The 14,408-nt window shown below is 37.0% G+C and overlaps 1 protein-coding gene and 1 long non-coding RNA gene across 6 annotated transcripts in view; one reads left to right on the plus strand and one right to left on the minus strand.

The window, feature by feature from the left end:
* LOC111513256 (uncharacterized) overlaps positions 1–14,408 on the minus strand; it is a 29,589-nt gene that overhangs the window by 9,791 nt on the left and 5,390 nt on the right. The window contains exons 2-4 of one of the 4 annotated variants that reach the window (XR_012467034.1): positions 8,356–8,611; positions 5,328–5,415; positions 905–1,190 (exon numbers count right to left, since the gene is read on the minus strand). This is a non-coding gene — a long non-coding RNA (uncharacterized lncRNA). Of the gene's footprint in view, positions 1–904; positions 5,416–8,355; positions 8,612–14,408 lie in introns of all 4 variants that reach the window. The other 3 variants (XR_012467033.1, XR_012467036.1, XR_012467035.1) reach the window with 3 other exon arrangements.
* The window catches only part of LOC111508569 (xanthine dehydrogenase/oxidase), an 84,056-nt gene continuing 79,949 nt past the window's right edge, over positions 10,302–14,408 (plus strand). For both annotated transcript variants that reach the window (XM_074181234.1, XM_074181236.1), the window contains exon 1: positions 10,302–10,453. In XM_074181234.1, the coding sequence (XP_074037335.1) occupies positions 10,410–10,453 (44 nt within the window). In that variant the 5' untranslated portion in view covers positions 10,302–10,409. The remainder of the gene's footprint in view (positions 10,454–14,408) is intronic.

Raw genomic sequence — 14,408 nt, forward strand, 5'->3', positions numbered from 1 at the left:
TCCCCAGGAGAAAAGGCATGTGAGTGCATTATTCACTTACCACTACCCGAGATAAATCTGGTCGATACATCGTTAGGCTTGCCTTTATGACAAAATCCAAAATCTCGGAGAATCTTCTTCAACTGCACGTCGTTTCTACGCCTTAGAAAGGCGATTCCAAAAGGATCCAGAACTTCAACGCCAATACTCTGACTTTTTGAGCGAATATCAAAAGCTGGGTCACGTCTCGGATTTCCGGTTAAGACGATACTGCCAAGGGTTTTTATCTTCCCCATCATGCGGTGAGAAAGGACGACAGTTTGACTACCAAAATTCGAGTCGTATTTGACGGTTCGGCTAAAAAATCAACCGGTATTTTAATAATAGGTCCTAAATTGCAAGATGATCTGTTTGTAATTTTGCTTCGTTATCGTTCTCATCTATGCGCACTTACTGTCGATGTTGAAAAAATGTACCGACAAATTCGTGTACATCCAGATGATGCGATCTATCAAAAGATTCTTTATTGTGAAAGTATTAGCGCTCCGATTGAGACTTTTATTCTTGAAACTGTCATATACGGTACAGCTTCGGCCTCTCATCTATAGCTGTTCGATCCTTATAGCAGCTAGTTGAGGACGAAGGTCATCACTATCTTCTTACCACTGCCAGAATCAGAGCTGTTACGCAATCAACTATAAGATTTAGTTAAGAAAAGTGGTTTTCACTTACGAAAATGGGCTTCAAATCATCCGTCACTTGTATCCGATTACTCTGAGCATCCAAAAAATATTCATATGAATATTTGTCAAAACCCTCACTATCCACTGGAACTCTCAAAGCTTTTTGATCCCTTAGGCCTTCTGGGGCCAGTTATAGTTTATGCAAAAATAATAATTTAACTCTGTTGGAAGGCTGGAATTACCTGGAATGAATCCGTTCCTCAGAGTAAACATGACATGTAGATTGCCTATGAATCTCAACTTTCTATACATGTAACTTGGCATTTTCCTCGTTGTCTCATCACTCCAACCTCACGTGATCTTCAAATTCACGGCTTCTGTGACGCAAGTGAAAAGGCCCATGGAGCTTGTCTATACTAACGCTCAACAGATTCAAACGGAGTTGTTTGAAGGTGATTGACAATGTTTCGTGATGAATTTCACTAGTTCGGACTTCCATTGTCTACTATATAAAATGATTTGAAATCCCTGAAACAAGTAAAAAAGAATAATTAAAAAAGAATAGTTGAAAATAACAATTATATTAAGCAACAATAAACCTGAAATGAAATGATAGTGAAATAACCTACAAGTAAAAATATAAAAATTGAATAAATAAAAATTAAAGGAATGCAAAAAAGAAAATAATAAAAATAAAAAAGTGTAGAGATTCCAAGTCACGTTAGTTCACGACGTTTCGATTGTTGGTATCTACAATCGTCTTCGGGTGATGACTGGACTGATTCCTCCGAGAGATGACTATTTTATAGGTCGTTGAAATACTTTCACTTTCTCTACTTTCCATTTTCCGCTTCACTGATTCCGTGAGAGATGACCGTTTTGGCGGGAGTTGGTCATTTTCCGTTTGATGATGGGTTTCCATATGTTTCGTATATCTACGCTGGCCTGGCTGAATACGTTGTTGGACAACATGTATGCGGCTTCCTTAAATTTTCTCCTGAACCAATGTTCCTCTCTGTGCAAGATCTCAGCTTGGGACCACTCGATGTTGTGTTGATGGGTCCAAACATGGTCTGCTATTCCTGATTTGCTGGTTTCTCCTCGCTGTGTGTGCTTCTTGTGCTCGGCAATGCGAACATTCAATGGCCTCTTAGTTTCACCAATATAGGATTTTCCGCACTCACAGGGTATCCGGTAAATGCAATTCTTGGAATCGCAGTCCGCGTTTGGGGGCATGGTTTTCGTGAGGCTGCTACGGATAGTGTTACCGGATCTGAAACAGGTTCTAATGTTGTACTTGGAACCAATTCTTATCCTCTCCGATAATCCTCTGATGTAGGGAAGTGCAAGCACTGGTTGTGACGGCTTCTCTTCCTTGCGAGGCTCCTGCTGTCTTTTAGCCAGTATAGTATATATAGTAGACAATGGAAGTCCGAACTAGTGAAATTCAAACGGAGTTGTCCACGCACAACTAATATGCTCCAAATCAAGAGTGGCTTCTGTGAGCCCTGTTAGCTTACCTTGCTCAGAGCTATGCAGTGTAGTCTTGCTTTCCAATTTACTTATCATTGTCAAGGAATCTCTTCTGTTAAACCTCACTGATGTAATATACATATATATTATCAAACTGACCCGCATCGCTTAAAAACCTGTGTAGCCAATCGTGTAGCTGATATACAAAGGCTAACCAAAACCTGTCATTGGCGACATCTGTTCTCTAAAGACAATCCCGCAGATCTAGTCTCATGCGAACAATTGCCCTCTGAATTTGTTAAGGTATGGTTTCGCTGGCACGTCTGGTGGCAACTCACGACTGCGTCCGGACGCAGTCCGTGTGTATGTGTGGTTCCGCTGGAGCGTCTCCGTCGCAATCAAGCCGCGTCTGCGTCTCGACTGCTGAGTAGATAGATAGATAGATATCCTTTATCAGTTCTTTGTATTACAAATTTTTTTTCAGGTGTAGAACATGTCAATTACAGTGAACATTACAGAAATAGTAAAATAATCATGAGGCAATATCATTGATATTGGTTAAGAATATAAATGGCCACTGATGTATGAATAACAAGGTTATCACAGTCAATATACTTAATGTAATATTTTTATATTAGATACAGAACACGAACATATACATCTATATGTAGGGTTCAAAGGAGACTAAAGTACATCACAATGCAGAATGATACGACATGAAATATTCAACGCGAACAACATCAGTTTAAATTATCATTGAAGAATTCTTCCAGCGAATAATAAGCTTTGGAGAGAAGGAAAGTTTTCAATTTATTCTTCATGATTTATTCTTCAGTAGACCAGTCAAGACGCGCTGCCGTGCGACCGAGTGTACAAAAATGGAGAAATTCTCCACAAGTGAAGACGAGATCTTAATTGAAGAAGTTCAGATATATTCAGTCATATACGACTACCAAAGCGAAAATTATAAGAACTTCTTAGGAAAAGAAAATGCATGAAAAAGAATTGCATTTACAGTAAAGAAAGATGGTAAGTGAATATGAATACATATAAATTTATTTGGAATATACAGGGTGGGGCACTTGCATGGTTGTATAAGGTATGAATTGAGGGAATAGACGGTACACTTCTGGATATATGTATATGAAATTGTATGAAGTATGAAAATATTCCTAACTAATGTTCTATTGAAATGTGATTGTCTTGCCAATCTACAGCTCCCTCCTGGTTGAAGAAATTCACAAATGCATCTCTAATGTGAAAACCATCAGAATTTTGAAATTCAACTGGCCTAGAAAAGTTCTGAAACGTCTTGCTATTGGATGGATTTTCACTTGAATCATATACATAGTGTGGACGTTGGTTTGTTTCCAACTATCCTTCTCGTAATAAATTGTGTAGGCAGCAAGCTGCAATTATTAAATTATCACAGACCTCAGGTTTTATAGCTATATGTGTATAAAACACTCGAAATACTTGACACATCAATCCAAAGGCATTTTCACTTACTCTTCGCGCTTGACTCAATCTGTAGTTAAATAGGGCATTTCTTTTGTCCGAATTTGCCGTAAGTTTCTTGATGCGTTTATGCAATCGAAAAGCCTCATCTCCAACAACTACATGTGGCAATTTTTTGGTTGAATTCGGTAAAAATTGATCTTTTGGGAAAAATCTTCGGACGTTAATATTTTTTTCCTAAAGCTGACTTATTGAATATCGAACTATCACCTTCTTTTCCGTACGAACCAACATCCAAAACGACGAATTTGTAATTTGCATCAACTAGGGCAAGCATAACGATAGAAAAATATTCTTTGTAGTTGAAATATAAAGATCCAGACTTGGCAGGGGCGAAAATTCGCATGTGCTTGCCATCCAGAGCTCCAACGCAGTTTGGAAAATTTCATCGCTGCCAGAATTCCTCTGCATTTCGTTTGAGTACGTCCGTAGATGGCGCTGGTATAAACATTGGTACTAAATGCTTACACATATTCAATGATAAAGTTTCTTTTACTAAAGTGCTAATATAGCTGTGCGAACTCCTGATGGCAAATTCTAAAGATCTGAACGTCTCGCCAGTTGCCAAAAATCTGGAAAAAAATGTATCTTATAGAATTACTATACGTGTTACTATAAGTGTCATTAAATTTGCATCATTTATTGTTCAAATTCAAATGACATGCCCAAAACTTTCTTTTACAGTTGACGCATGTAAATAGCGATGTATAGGTATAAAGATACTTATTTTCGTCATAGAAAAAAAACGCAAAATGGGAACCGGTTCATCTGCGTCAGACAAACCAGTAAAGTGGAACATTTATGAACGCCTCTCCTTTCTAGATAGAGTTGTACAAGAACGAAGTTCAAAAAACACACTGAATTTTGATGGAAATCAATTGAGCGAGATCGAAAGGGAATCTGTTGACAACAACGAATCAAATTCATCTGCCGATGATACTGGTCCTGAAGAATTGTTGGATCCTTCAACCTCCAGTGTATTAGATTCTGATAACCAATCTTATCCAAATGTTCGAGAAAGCGATACCATATCTACCACTACTGCCAGTCGTTGTTCTTCAGCTGCTAGTTCCACCGCTATATCAGCAAGATCAAATATTATCCCACGGACGCTTATCTTAAACGCTTTAAAGACAGGGCTCAGAAGAGAACTGAAATTTTACAAGCTTTGCAGAAACAGACCGAAGTACCAGAACTTGATGACTTAGATCTCTTTATGAAAAGTATAAGCTTAACAGTTAAGACACTACCAAAACCATTAATAAATAAAGCGAAATTGGGTAGTTTAACTCTCGTGACCAATTTAGAGTCTAGAGCAATGTCTTTCCATACAAAGCAAGCACATCAGTATAATTCGAGATATAACTTGAGTGCAAACAATTAGTTAGGTGACTACTATCAGTCTTACAATCCACACACACAACAACTATCATCTCCAATACCTTCTTCACAACCTCCAACTGTTCTAGAATCCTCAACCATTGCTGACTTCACCCTTCAAGAACTATAAAAAACCTTTTATTGATTACGTTATTATTGGAATCATTGCTACGTTGCATCCTGATTTCTGTTTATTAGTTTATTACAAAATGTAGATTTGTCACTTGTCTAAAATAAAGTTATTTCCAAATATCAAACACATAGTATTTATTCTGTTTTGTACTATCTGCTTACCTTAATGTTGGTGCCAGGTTTTTCTCCGCAGTAATCGGCAGTGGAACTGCATTTGCTTCTGGTTTTGTAAGGTCGTCTCGTATAAGTGCTACAACAAAATGGAACTGGTCGAGATTTAAACGAAAACACTCTCTGAATTTCGAATCGTACGTCTTCAAATGGTCAATGGGTAGCTTGAAATATCCCTTCTGCTGCCCTCTTGACAAATAAGTTTTGGATCCCACGCCTTTTCTGGAAGATATGGTGAATTAACATATGCTCTTCATCCTGTTCTTCCTCTTGTATTAACATTAATTGTAACAAATTATTCTTATCCATTTGAACACCTGTTGTTTCTGCCGTGATAGCCAGGCCGTAGTAGCTCAAAAATACGATTCTGGGCGCGCCAACCAAACCACTTGACGCAACGACCGGCAACTGCGACTGCGATTCCCAGAGACGCCGCTACCAGTCGCCGTCGCCAGACGTGCCAGTGAAACCATACCTTTACTAGTTCTATATGACCTAACGGCCCCTCTTGGTTATTACAGGACAAAGACGCATTATCTGAAATTACTATCCCTGAACCGTAGCGAATAATCCTGTTACTTGCATGAGCATTTTAATAAAAGGGTTTCCATTAGTTGAATGTTTCAGTTCTTTTCATATTGCGTTTTGTACACAATTCAAAACATAAAACCCACAAATACTCACAACTGCAGCTCACAACGTCATTATGCGACTCACACAATCGTCATTCTTTCTAAAAGAAATCAATTGCCAAAAAGAAAAATGAATCTCTACTGGACTCTAGCAAATTAATCCTTTCATGTCCATATTTAGATGATCAAAGAATATTGAGAGTAGGCAGTAGCCTTCGTCGGTCCCCCTTGCCCTTGGATCAGCTTCACCCTATACTTTTGCCTGCTCATCACCATATCACCCGGCTTATCATACGCGAGGAACACACGCAACTCATGCATACTGGGGCTCAAGCAACCTTATATTCCGTTCGCCAAACCTATTGGCCGCTTGACGGGAGAAATAGTGTAAGAAAGGTTATTCATGATTGCCTTCCCTGTTTTAGTGCAAAACCTCGTCTAGCAGATCATGAGCCAGGTCTTCTACCTGATTACCCCGTTGTGCCTTCGCGACCTTTTTTGAAAACTACTGCGGCCCACTATACAAAGGAGGAGAGATTCCATAATCGGATTAAAATCAAGGTCTACGTTACAGTTTATGTTTGCATGGTCACTAAGCTATACATTTAGAGCTTGTTTCCGATCTTAACACGGAAGCTTTCTTGGATAGTATTAAGCGCTTCTTTGTTAGGAATGAAAAGTCTCTTGAAATCTTTTCTGACAACGGCACTAACTTTGTCGGCGCTGACCGTGAGTTGCAAGCCTTATTCAATTCAGCTGAAAACCGAACCGCTATAAAGCAACATTTTAATAATGAAAGAATCGCTTGGCATTTCATATCACCCAGAGCTCCTCATTTTGGAGAATTTTGTGAATTTGCGGTCAAATCATTCAAAAACATTTACTCCGCACTATCGGAGATACATTGCTTACATATGAACAATTAGAAACACATATAATTGAGATCGAAGCGATATTGAACTCTCGTCCTTTATCCCCTTTATTCTCGGATCCAAACGACCTTTGACTGTCGGTCACTTTCTCACTGGTGCTCCATTGATAAACTGTCCAGAGGTTGACTACATTGACACTCCATGGCAACATGCGCAGAAATTAAAGCAGCACTTTTGGGATCGCTGGCATAAGGAATATCTAAATAATCTTATTAGCTCACATCAACGTTATAAATCAACTAGCAGGATTCAAGTTGAAGATTTGGTTCTGATCCATGAAAACAATCTTCCCCCACTTGTTTGGTCCATTGGAAAAATCACAGCAATCCATCCAGGAGAAGACGGTATTGTTCGTGTAGTGTGTAGTGACTCTAAAAACCAAGAATGGCGAGTACAAGCGCTGTACTAAGAAACTTTGACCTCTACCCTTCACTTAACGGCTCTATTTTATTTTATTGAACTTGGACAGTTCAAGTGTGGCGGCATGTTCGGTTTCAAAATCTTGCTATCGAAATTATTATTTTTTCTAGTGAATTGTGAATCTTAAATTTTTAGTATTTAGCCTAGAGTTGCCAGCTCTAAAATTTGTACAACAAAGCAGATTGTTCTATGGCATTATTTTTATTTTAGGTATTGCTTACTAATTTCGTTTAAGTTATTTAGTTTTTTATTATTCCCAAGGGTCTCCCAATCGGGGTTTTCCAGTTGGTTTTCTAATGTATGGGTCTTTTCTAAATCACTTATCCTCATAAAATTCAATATTCCCTGATATCTTTACCTGGGCAACCCGTATATTTAAGTCTATTTAACGTAAATATTGTAGGCTACAAATGGCTATATTTTCAATATCTTTTCACAAGAGTTAATATAGGAAATTCTTGTGCGCATTAAGCATTCATACTCACGATAAAATGATCGTGGGTCAAAACATAATTTTTGTTCCTCATGCCTTTTATTTCTAACCAATGGAAATGAAGATACAGAACTACCCCTAATAAGTCAGTACATTGGTTTTTATTTCGATATTGAGCATCAGCAAATTTTTGCCAAACCGTTTGTTTAGCAATTCAAAATCAAAGTGTTTCATGAGAAATATGGAAATAGTGCTATCATCGGCATTGTGTTCAAACTGCTTGTCGCTCGAACCTTGAAAAGCTCGACAACTTTTAGAAAAATCTTGAGACCAAAGGTTTATTTCAACATTAATTGAGGTGCCACTTCTACAGTTTCAAGATGCTTGTAACTTTGAAAGTTTTCCTTTCAAAGAGAACTGCTCACACACACACAAACATTTCACAGCGAAAGGAATAAACGTAGTTCTTCGTAAGTGATAGAGTACACCTGCTATTTTATTTCAACTTGCTCTCCATACAATATATCAGGTGGGCCCTGTGTTACCAAAAAACATCTTTCGGGATATCCCAAAATTCTGGATCTATAATCTAGAGATGTTACCTTGGTATCAGTTTTTATTGGGCTTCGATTTGGTGGCGGTGCGGTGCCAAAAACAATTGGTTTGGAAATAACGCCAATTTGATAGTCACCATCACTCCCCAACGATTCCATGTTTTTTTTACATGCTGAATCGTCATTGTCTTAGTTCTGCCAGACGTATTTTGTAAATAATTCTTCAAAGCACCAGCTGCTTGTTTCTTCTTTTGGGTTACCTTTTTTAGCCTTCATCTTTTGCATTTGTCTGTTATCAGATATTCTGAAACATACAATTTTTCGAATGAAACGATCTTTAATATAAAATAATAATTGAATAGAACTGGCCGATACTTGATGAAAATCCATATTATCGTATGATTTTCACCATAAAATCATACAATAAATCATACAATAATTAAACTGTATTGATTAGTTTTTAAAATAATAATATTTAAAATCGAAAAAAATGAGCTGAGCTATTTAACCTTTTTTTTGTTCGGAACAAAAACTTAATTGCAGTAGAAAGAAAAGATGGGGATTAAATCTTGTTCAAGTAACTTCAGGATCAATAGAAAAATAAAACAGAAACAAGAAACCAAAACGAAATCTATACAAACGTGAATATTTTTAATACCTATACTTTCTATTGAACATCCACTTTACCTTTATTTGATATAAGTGTGAAACTTACAAAAATATTTTCAATGTTTCCCTGTTTTTCATAACGTTATAGCCCAAAGGTTCAGAAATACATTTGCAAAAAGGAAGAGAGTGTCAATTCCATTCTACAAGAGACTCAATCGATTCCTTTCCAACTTACTACTCAATCGACCTGAAATTTTCAACACCTCAAACTTTCATAATCCTCCTCCATGGACCTTTCCAATATTAAAATTGAAAAAGAACTCGTACAATTGGAGAAAAATAACACCAACCATAGTTTAATTCACGCAACTTTTTAAAAACTATTGCAACAATTCGGAGACTGTATCCAAATATACACCGACGCATCCAAATCAGAAAGAGGAGTGGGGGCAGCATTCACCAGTACAGCCTCCAATCACTCTTTCAAATTACCAGCAGAAAGCAATGTGTTCCCAGTAGAACTTTATGCCATATGGAAAGCACTTGAATATGCAGATTAAAGCGATCATTCAAAATCCTTGGTAACTACCGACACACTGAGGACACTGAAGGCAATAACAAAGCTAAACTCAGAACACCCCATCATACTTCACATCAGACATAAGCTCCACTCAATCATTGAGAAACGTAAACATATCCATCACATGTTGGTATAGCAGGCAACGTAAGGGTCGACCAGATGGCAAAGGATGCTAATACTAACCCACTTAGAGATATTGAAAAAAGAATAGCCCACCCTGACCTGAAACCGTTTTACAAACAAATCTTTACTAACGTATGGCAACAGCAATGGAATGGCTCCAACTCTAAGTTATCAGCAATCAAACCATTGGTCTTACCCTGGAAATCACTTCCAAAAACGTGAAAATTGCAAGTTATCCTGTCACGTCTTCGACTTGGGCATACTCGCCTCACTCATGAATACATCCTCAACGGTAATAACCCTCCAACATTTGAAGTTTGTGAATGTACCATAAGTGTCAAACATATTTTATCCGAGTTAGCATCTTACTACAACGAGTACGAGTACGACATCCCCCCTTCAATTGAAGCAGCGTTAGGAGAAAATTGTAACTATGAAAAACTAATTGCCTTTCTAAGACGTATAAAGCTGCTGCACCGTATATGAAAATTTATTGTAAGAAATCAATATTTCTATGATATTTGAATTGTCGCTAATAACCCTCGAGGTTGATGCGACATTAAATAAATGTAATAAAAAAATCAGTGTTTATCCCATACATCACTACTAATTCTACATGTTTTGTTGAACGCTTTGATATTTGTGATTGCCTCCCCTCCCCATAGAATCCGTTCATGAAAAATTGACAATGTGGGTTTTTGTACATGAAGTTGAAGCATAACTGCAGTCACGATTCAACCTTGTGAATAATATTGTGTATCAGTTTCCTTGATTCCGACAAATTGTTTACATGAATAAATTATTTATCGGTGATGCAAAATATATCATGAAAAAGTAAGTTATGAAGTTATATTAATCTATTCTCGTATCAATTTTTGTTTTCAATTCGTAGAATCAAACAGCTTGTAGACTTTTGTCGACCTTGAATATACTTTTGTTAATATCAAGAGCTTAATTCTCTTTGAAGAGGCGAATAACTGTTTGTCATTATTTAATCAAAACTGTTTTCGAACGAATTCAAGCTGTCGAAAAATGTACCTAGTCGTATTTTTTTTAATAGGTGAAATACTCGACAATGTACCTACCATCTGTATTCTATCACATCGAAAGTGAAACTTGTTCTGAAAACCTTTTTTCAAATAGAATTTCTTTGTCATCCCGCCGTTTGAATCAGTGCACATTTGCCAACGTAACACAAGTCAAATAATTTCGTCAGCATAAAAAGTATGTGCTCGGGATTCGATGAAGTCGACAAAGGCCGTTTTCGCCTGGTCCTGATTGGCAGAGGTTCTACCAGTGAAAAAGTTACCGACGTGCTTGAAAAGATTGTAGTCGATTGGCGCTCAATCCGTTTAATTTTTGTTTGCATTAAAATTATGAATATGAAGTTATATTTTATCATGGTTTGTAGGCATTCACGGTCAGTGTCCAACAAATTGTCTATGTTTGCGTGGTCTGCAGGTTTTTATTATCGACGTTTCGTCTACTACTGCGGCAGACATCATCAAAGGCGATGTGGCAATGACCAACTGAGACTGTTGTTGACAGGTATTGTTCACCCATTTCAGACGAAATGTTTCTGTGAATATCATCAGAATATTTTATGGCATGAATAAATAATGAATGTTTGAGCAACTTCGATATTGTTCTCAATTCTCTATTTCCCTGCTTTCGAAATTTTTTCGACTAATCTACTTCAAATCTGCTACTTGACGATAAATTTCTGTTCATGATTCTGCAGCCCTTATTTATTGCCTTTGATTGTTTTATATTTCGTTTTCTATTTCTATGCACTTCCATGTAATCCACTTGACATTTATCTGATTTTAATCTATAAGGCCCACAAAAACAACGTTACTTTGTATTCGGAAAATACTCCATTCTGAGATTTGTAGGTGACGATTCACTTCCTGTTATATATCTCTTCCTAATATGGTGGCTTTGAAATCTGAACTCAAAATGCTTTTATTTTTTGTATTGGTAAACACGGTAAAGAAAATATTTCATTTCTTGCCAATTTGTTAAGTTTGTCTCCTTGACCCAGAAAGATTCACGGCTTTATAAGTGTTGATAAAAAATATCCACAAAACAGCATAGTTTTGTTTTCAGGTGGATATGTTTTCAAGTTAATTTCATCACTGCAACTTGAACCTCTTAGCGGGGCGGCATCCACCCTTATTTTTACAATGAAGAATTGTATGTTGTGATATATTTTATGTAACGGAATGAAATTTGCTTTAAAATGGTATTTCCCTCCTTCAACTTATATCTGCTGCTTCCCAAGAAATTGAATTTCATTTTATTGATTAGTATCTGTCACCGAAGCAGTTTGCGAAAATTTTTATATTCATTCTACACATCTATCTGCATACCTCACATTAAAGAATTTCCATGACTCTCGTACATCAATTGTTAATAAAATACAATTCGATAATTTTCTTCGTTTTCGCGACAGAATATACCATTTTTCATCGAATCGAAAGAAAACATGCACAGAAATATCGAACTATCTACAGCAACTACTTTGTTAGTATAAATTTTTTGTTCACAACACGACGTAATGTAAATATGAAGTATAGTTCCATTGTTCGGCAAACTTTCCATATAAAAAAATATGAATGACTGCCGCTCCCCTCTAAGGAGCTGAAGTCACGATGATGGAATCAGTAGGTTTGTTCTGGTTCTAACATCCGAAACTGTTTGGAAACAGCGCAAGACATGATGCGTACAAGCAAAAAATCTCAAACAGTCCGAAATAGTCTCGGACACTTGTTTAAACCAGAACACTTTTGAGGAGACCACTATGCCACCTATCGTATATATGAAGAGATGAAGACGAGAAAATACTATTGATCATGTCCATTTTGTTATGTAGCGTGTCCTCATAGTCAGTTCAAATCAAAATCAAAATTTCCACATAAATGCGCACGAGCAACGGGAACAGTTCTCAACAGTTCAGCCTCGAGAGCAAGAACGATTCGGGACGGTTCAAAACAGTTTAGAATCATTTCGCAATCGAAACCAGAACAGAGGATTCATCAATTCGAAATCATCTTCAATAAACCAGAACGCTCTATATCAACTGCGCATGATCCTGACGTCCTAGAACCTGAATTTCGTAGAACCAGAACAAACCTAATGTGTAAATATGTCCCTCTTAAAACACGGGTTCGAAGATTTTTTGTATTTCCACATACAAAGCCGTAAATTTGTGAAGAAGGTTAAACGACATTCATAGTATTGAGATACCTAGCTGCTTCTGACTTTCGCCACTTTTTGAATTCTTGCGAAGAGCTTACAGCATTCTTCTGAGGTACCTTTTCACGCCGTAAAGGCTTTATGTTGTAGGGTGACTTTTGTAGAGTTACCTCCAGAAGTTGTGGACATTCCAAATAAAAACTGAAATAATTATTTTTAAATAGAAACGTTTTTTTCAATAGACTCTTTCAAGTCAAGAGCTGTTGCGCTTGAGATTTCTAAGGCTTTTGACCGTGTGTGGCATGAGGGTTTACTGGCCAAACTTCAATACCATAGTTTGTCGGATCATTTTTGTGTATGGCTCTGCAGCTTCCTGAAAGAACGTTCCCTGCAAGTGGCTGTCGATGGATGTCTCTCGAATACTTTTGCCATGAACGTTGGTGTTTCCCAGGGATCCATATTGTCTCCAACCCTCCTCTTATTGTATATCAACGACTTATTGGAAAACACCAAAAAGCCAATATATTGCTTTGCTGACGACAGCACACTTGTCTGGTCATTCCATTTGCATTATAGGACATAGGCAGCGGATGCTCATCTTCACTGATAGCAGGAGGTTTCATATCTTAATGAGAGTATGTAGAAGTGATTTCGAATTAGGATGGCAATAAACAGGCATCGGTTTGCTCCAAAAAGATAAATGTTTCTGAACCGGATATAATAATGTCGGGATAGACAATTCCGATTTCTGCTTCGAAAAGTTTGAAACACTGTTTCGAAAACTGTACACACCTCAGCAACTTTTGATGCTTTATGAAGCTCAGATCAGACCTTCTTTGTTTTAGGTCCTCTACTTTTTATAATCTATGTTAATGATATGATGTTCAGTTTGTCCAAACCAACTAATGTACATGTAACTAGTTATGCTGACGATGTCTCCATCATACATTGTAACAGGGACAAATGTATTGTCGAACAAAATATAATGGAATCTGAAGAATTACTGAAAATATGGAACAAAAGCAACTATCTGACATTAAATCTGGACAAAACACAAAGAATCTCTTTCACACTGAACAATACGATAGCTAATAATGATATTAAGTTATTAGGAGTGCATCTAGACGTCAGTTTAAATTTTTTGTCACACATTAGCCATTTATCCAAACGGTTATCGACGGCAACTTTTATTATTAGACAATTGAAGGGCAAGCTAACTGAAGAATTCATCAGGGTATCTTACTTTTCAATATTTTACGCAGCAATGACGTATGCTATAGTTGTTTGGGGTGCATCAAGTCATACAGCCAAATTTTTTGTCTTGCAGAAAAGAGTTCTAAGAATTATGGCAGGGGTTGATTATAATGATCATTGCAAACCACTATTTAAAAAATTTAAGATACTTACACTTCCCTCTTGTTTCATATATGAATGTTTGATTTATATAAAAAATAAAAATATTCGTGGTGATACCGTCAAATATGAGCAGGTACATGAATATTTCACAAGAGGAAAAAGTGATATAAGACTGCTAAAGCCTAGAACAACTAAGATCAAACAATCATCTCTGTATCTATCGATAAAATTTTTT

Source organism: Leptinotarsa decemlineata, unplaced genomic scaffold (genome assembly GCF_025532065.1).
Source record: "Leptinotarsa decemlineata unplaced genomic scaffold, Ldec_3_MD MMD2_tig00026307_RagTag_RagTag, whole genome shotgun sequence".
NCBI classification, from domain to species: Eukaryota; Metazoa; Arthropoda; class Insecta; order Coleoptera; family Chrysomelidae; genus Leptinotarsa; species Leptinotarsa decemlineata.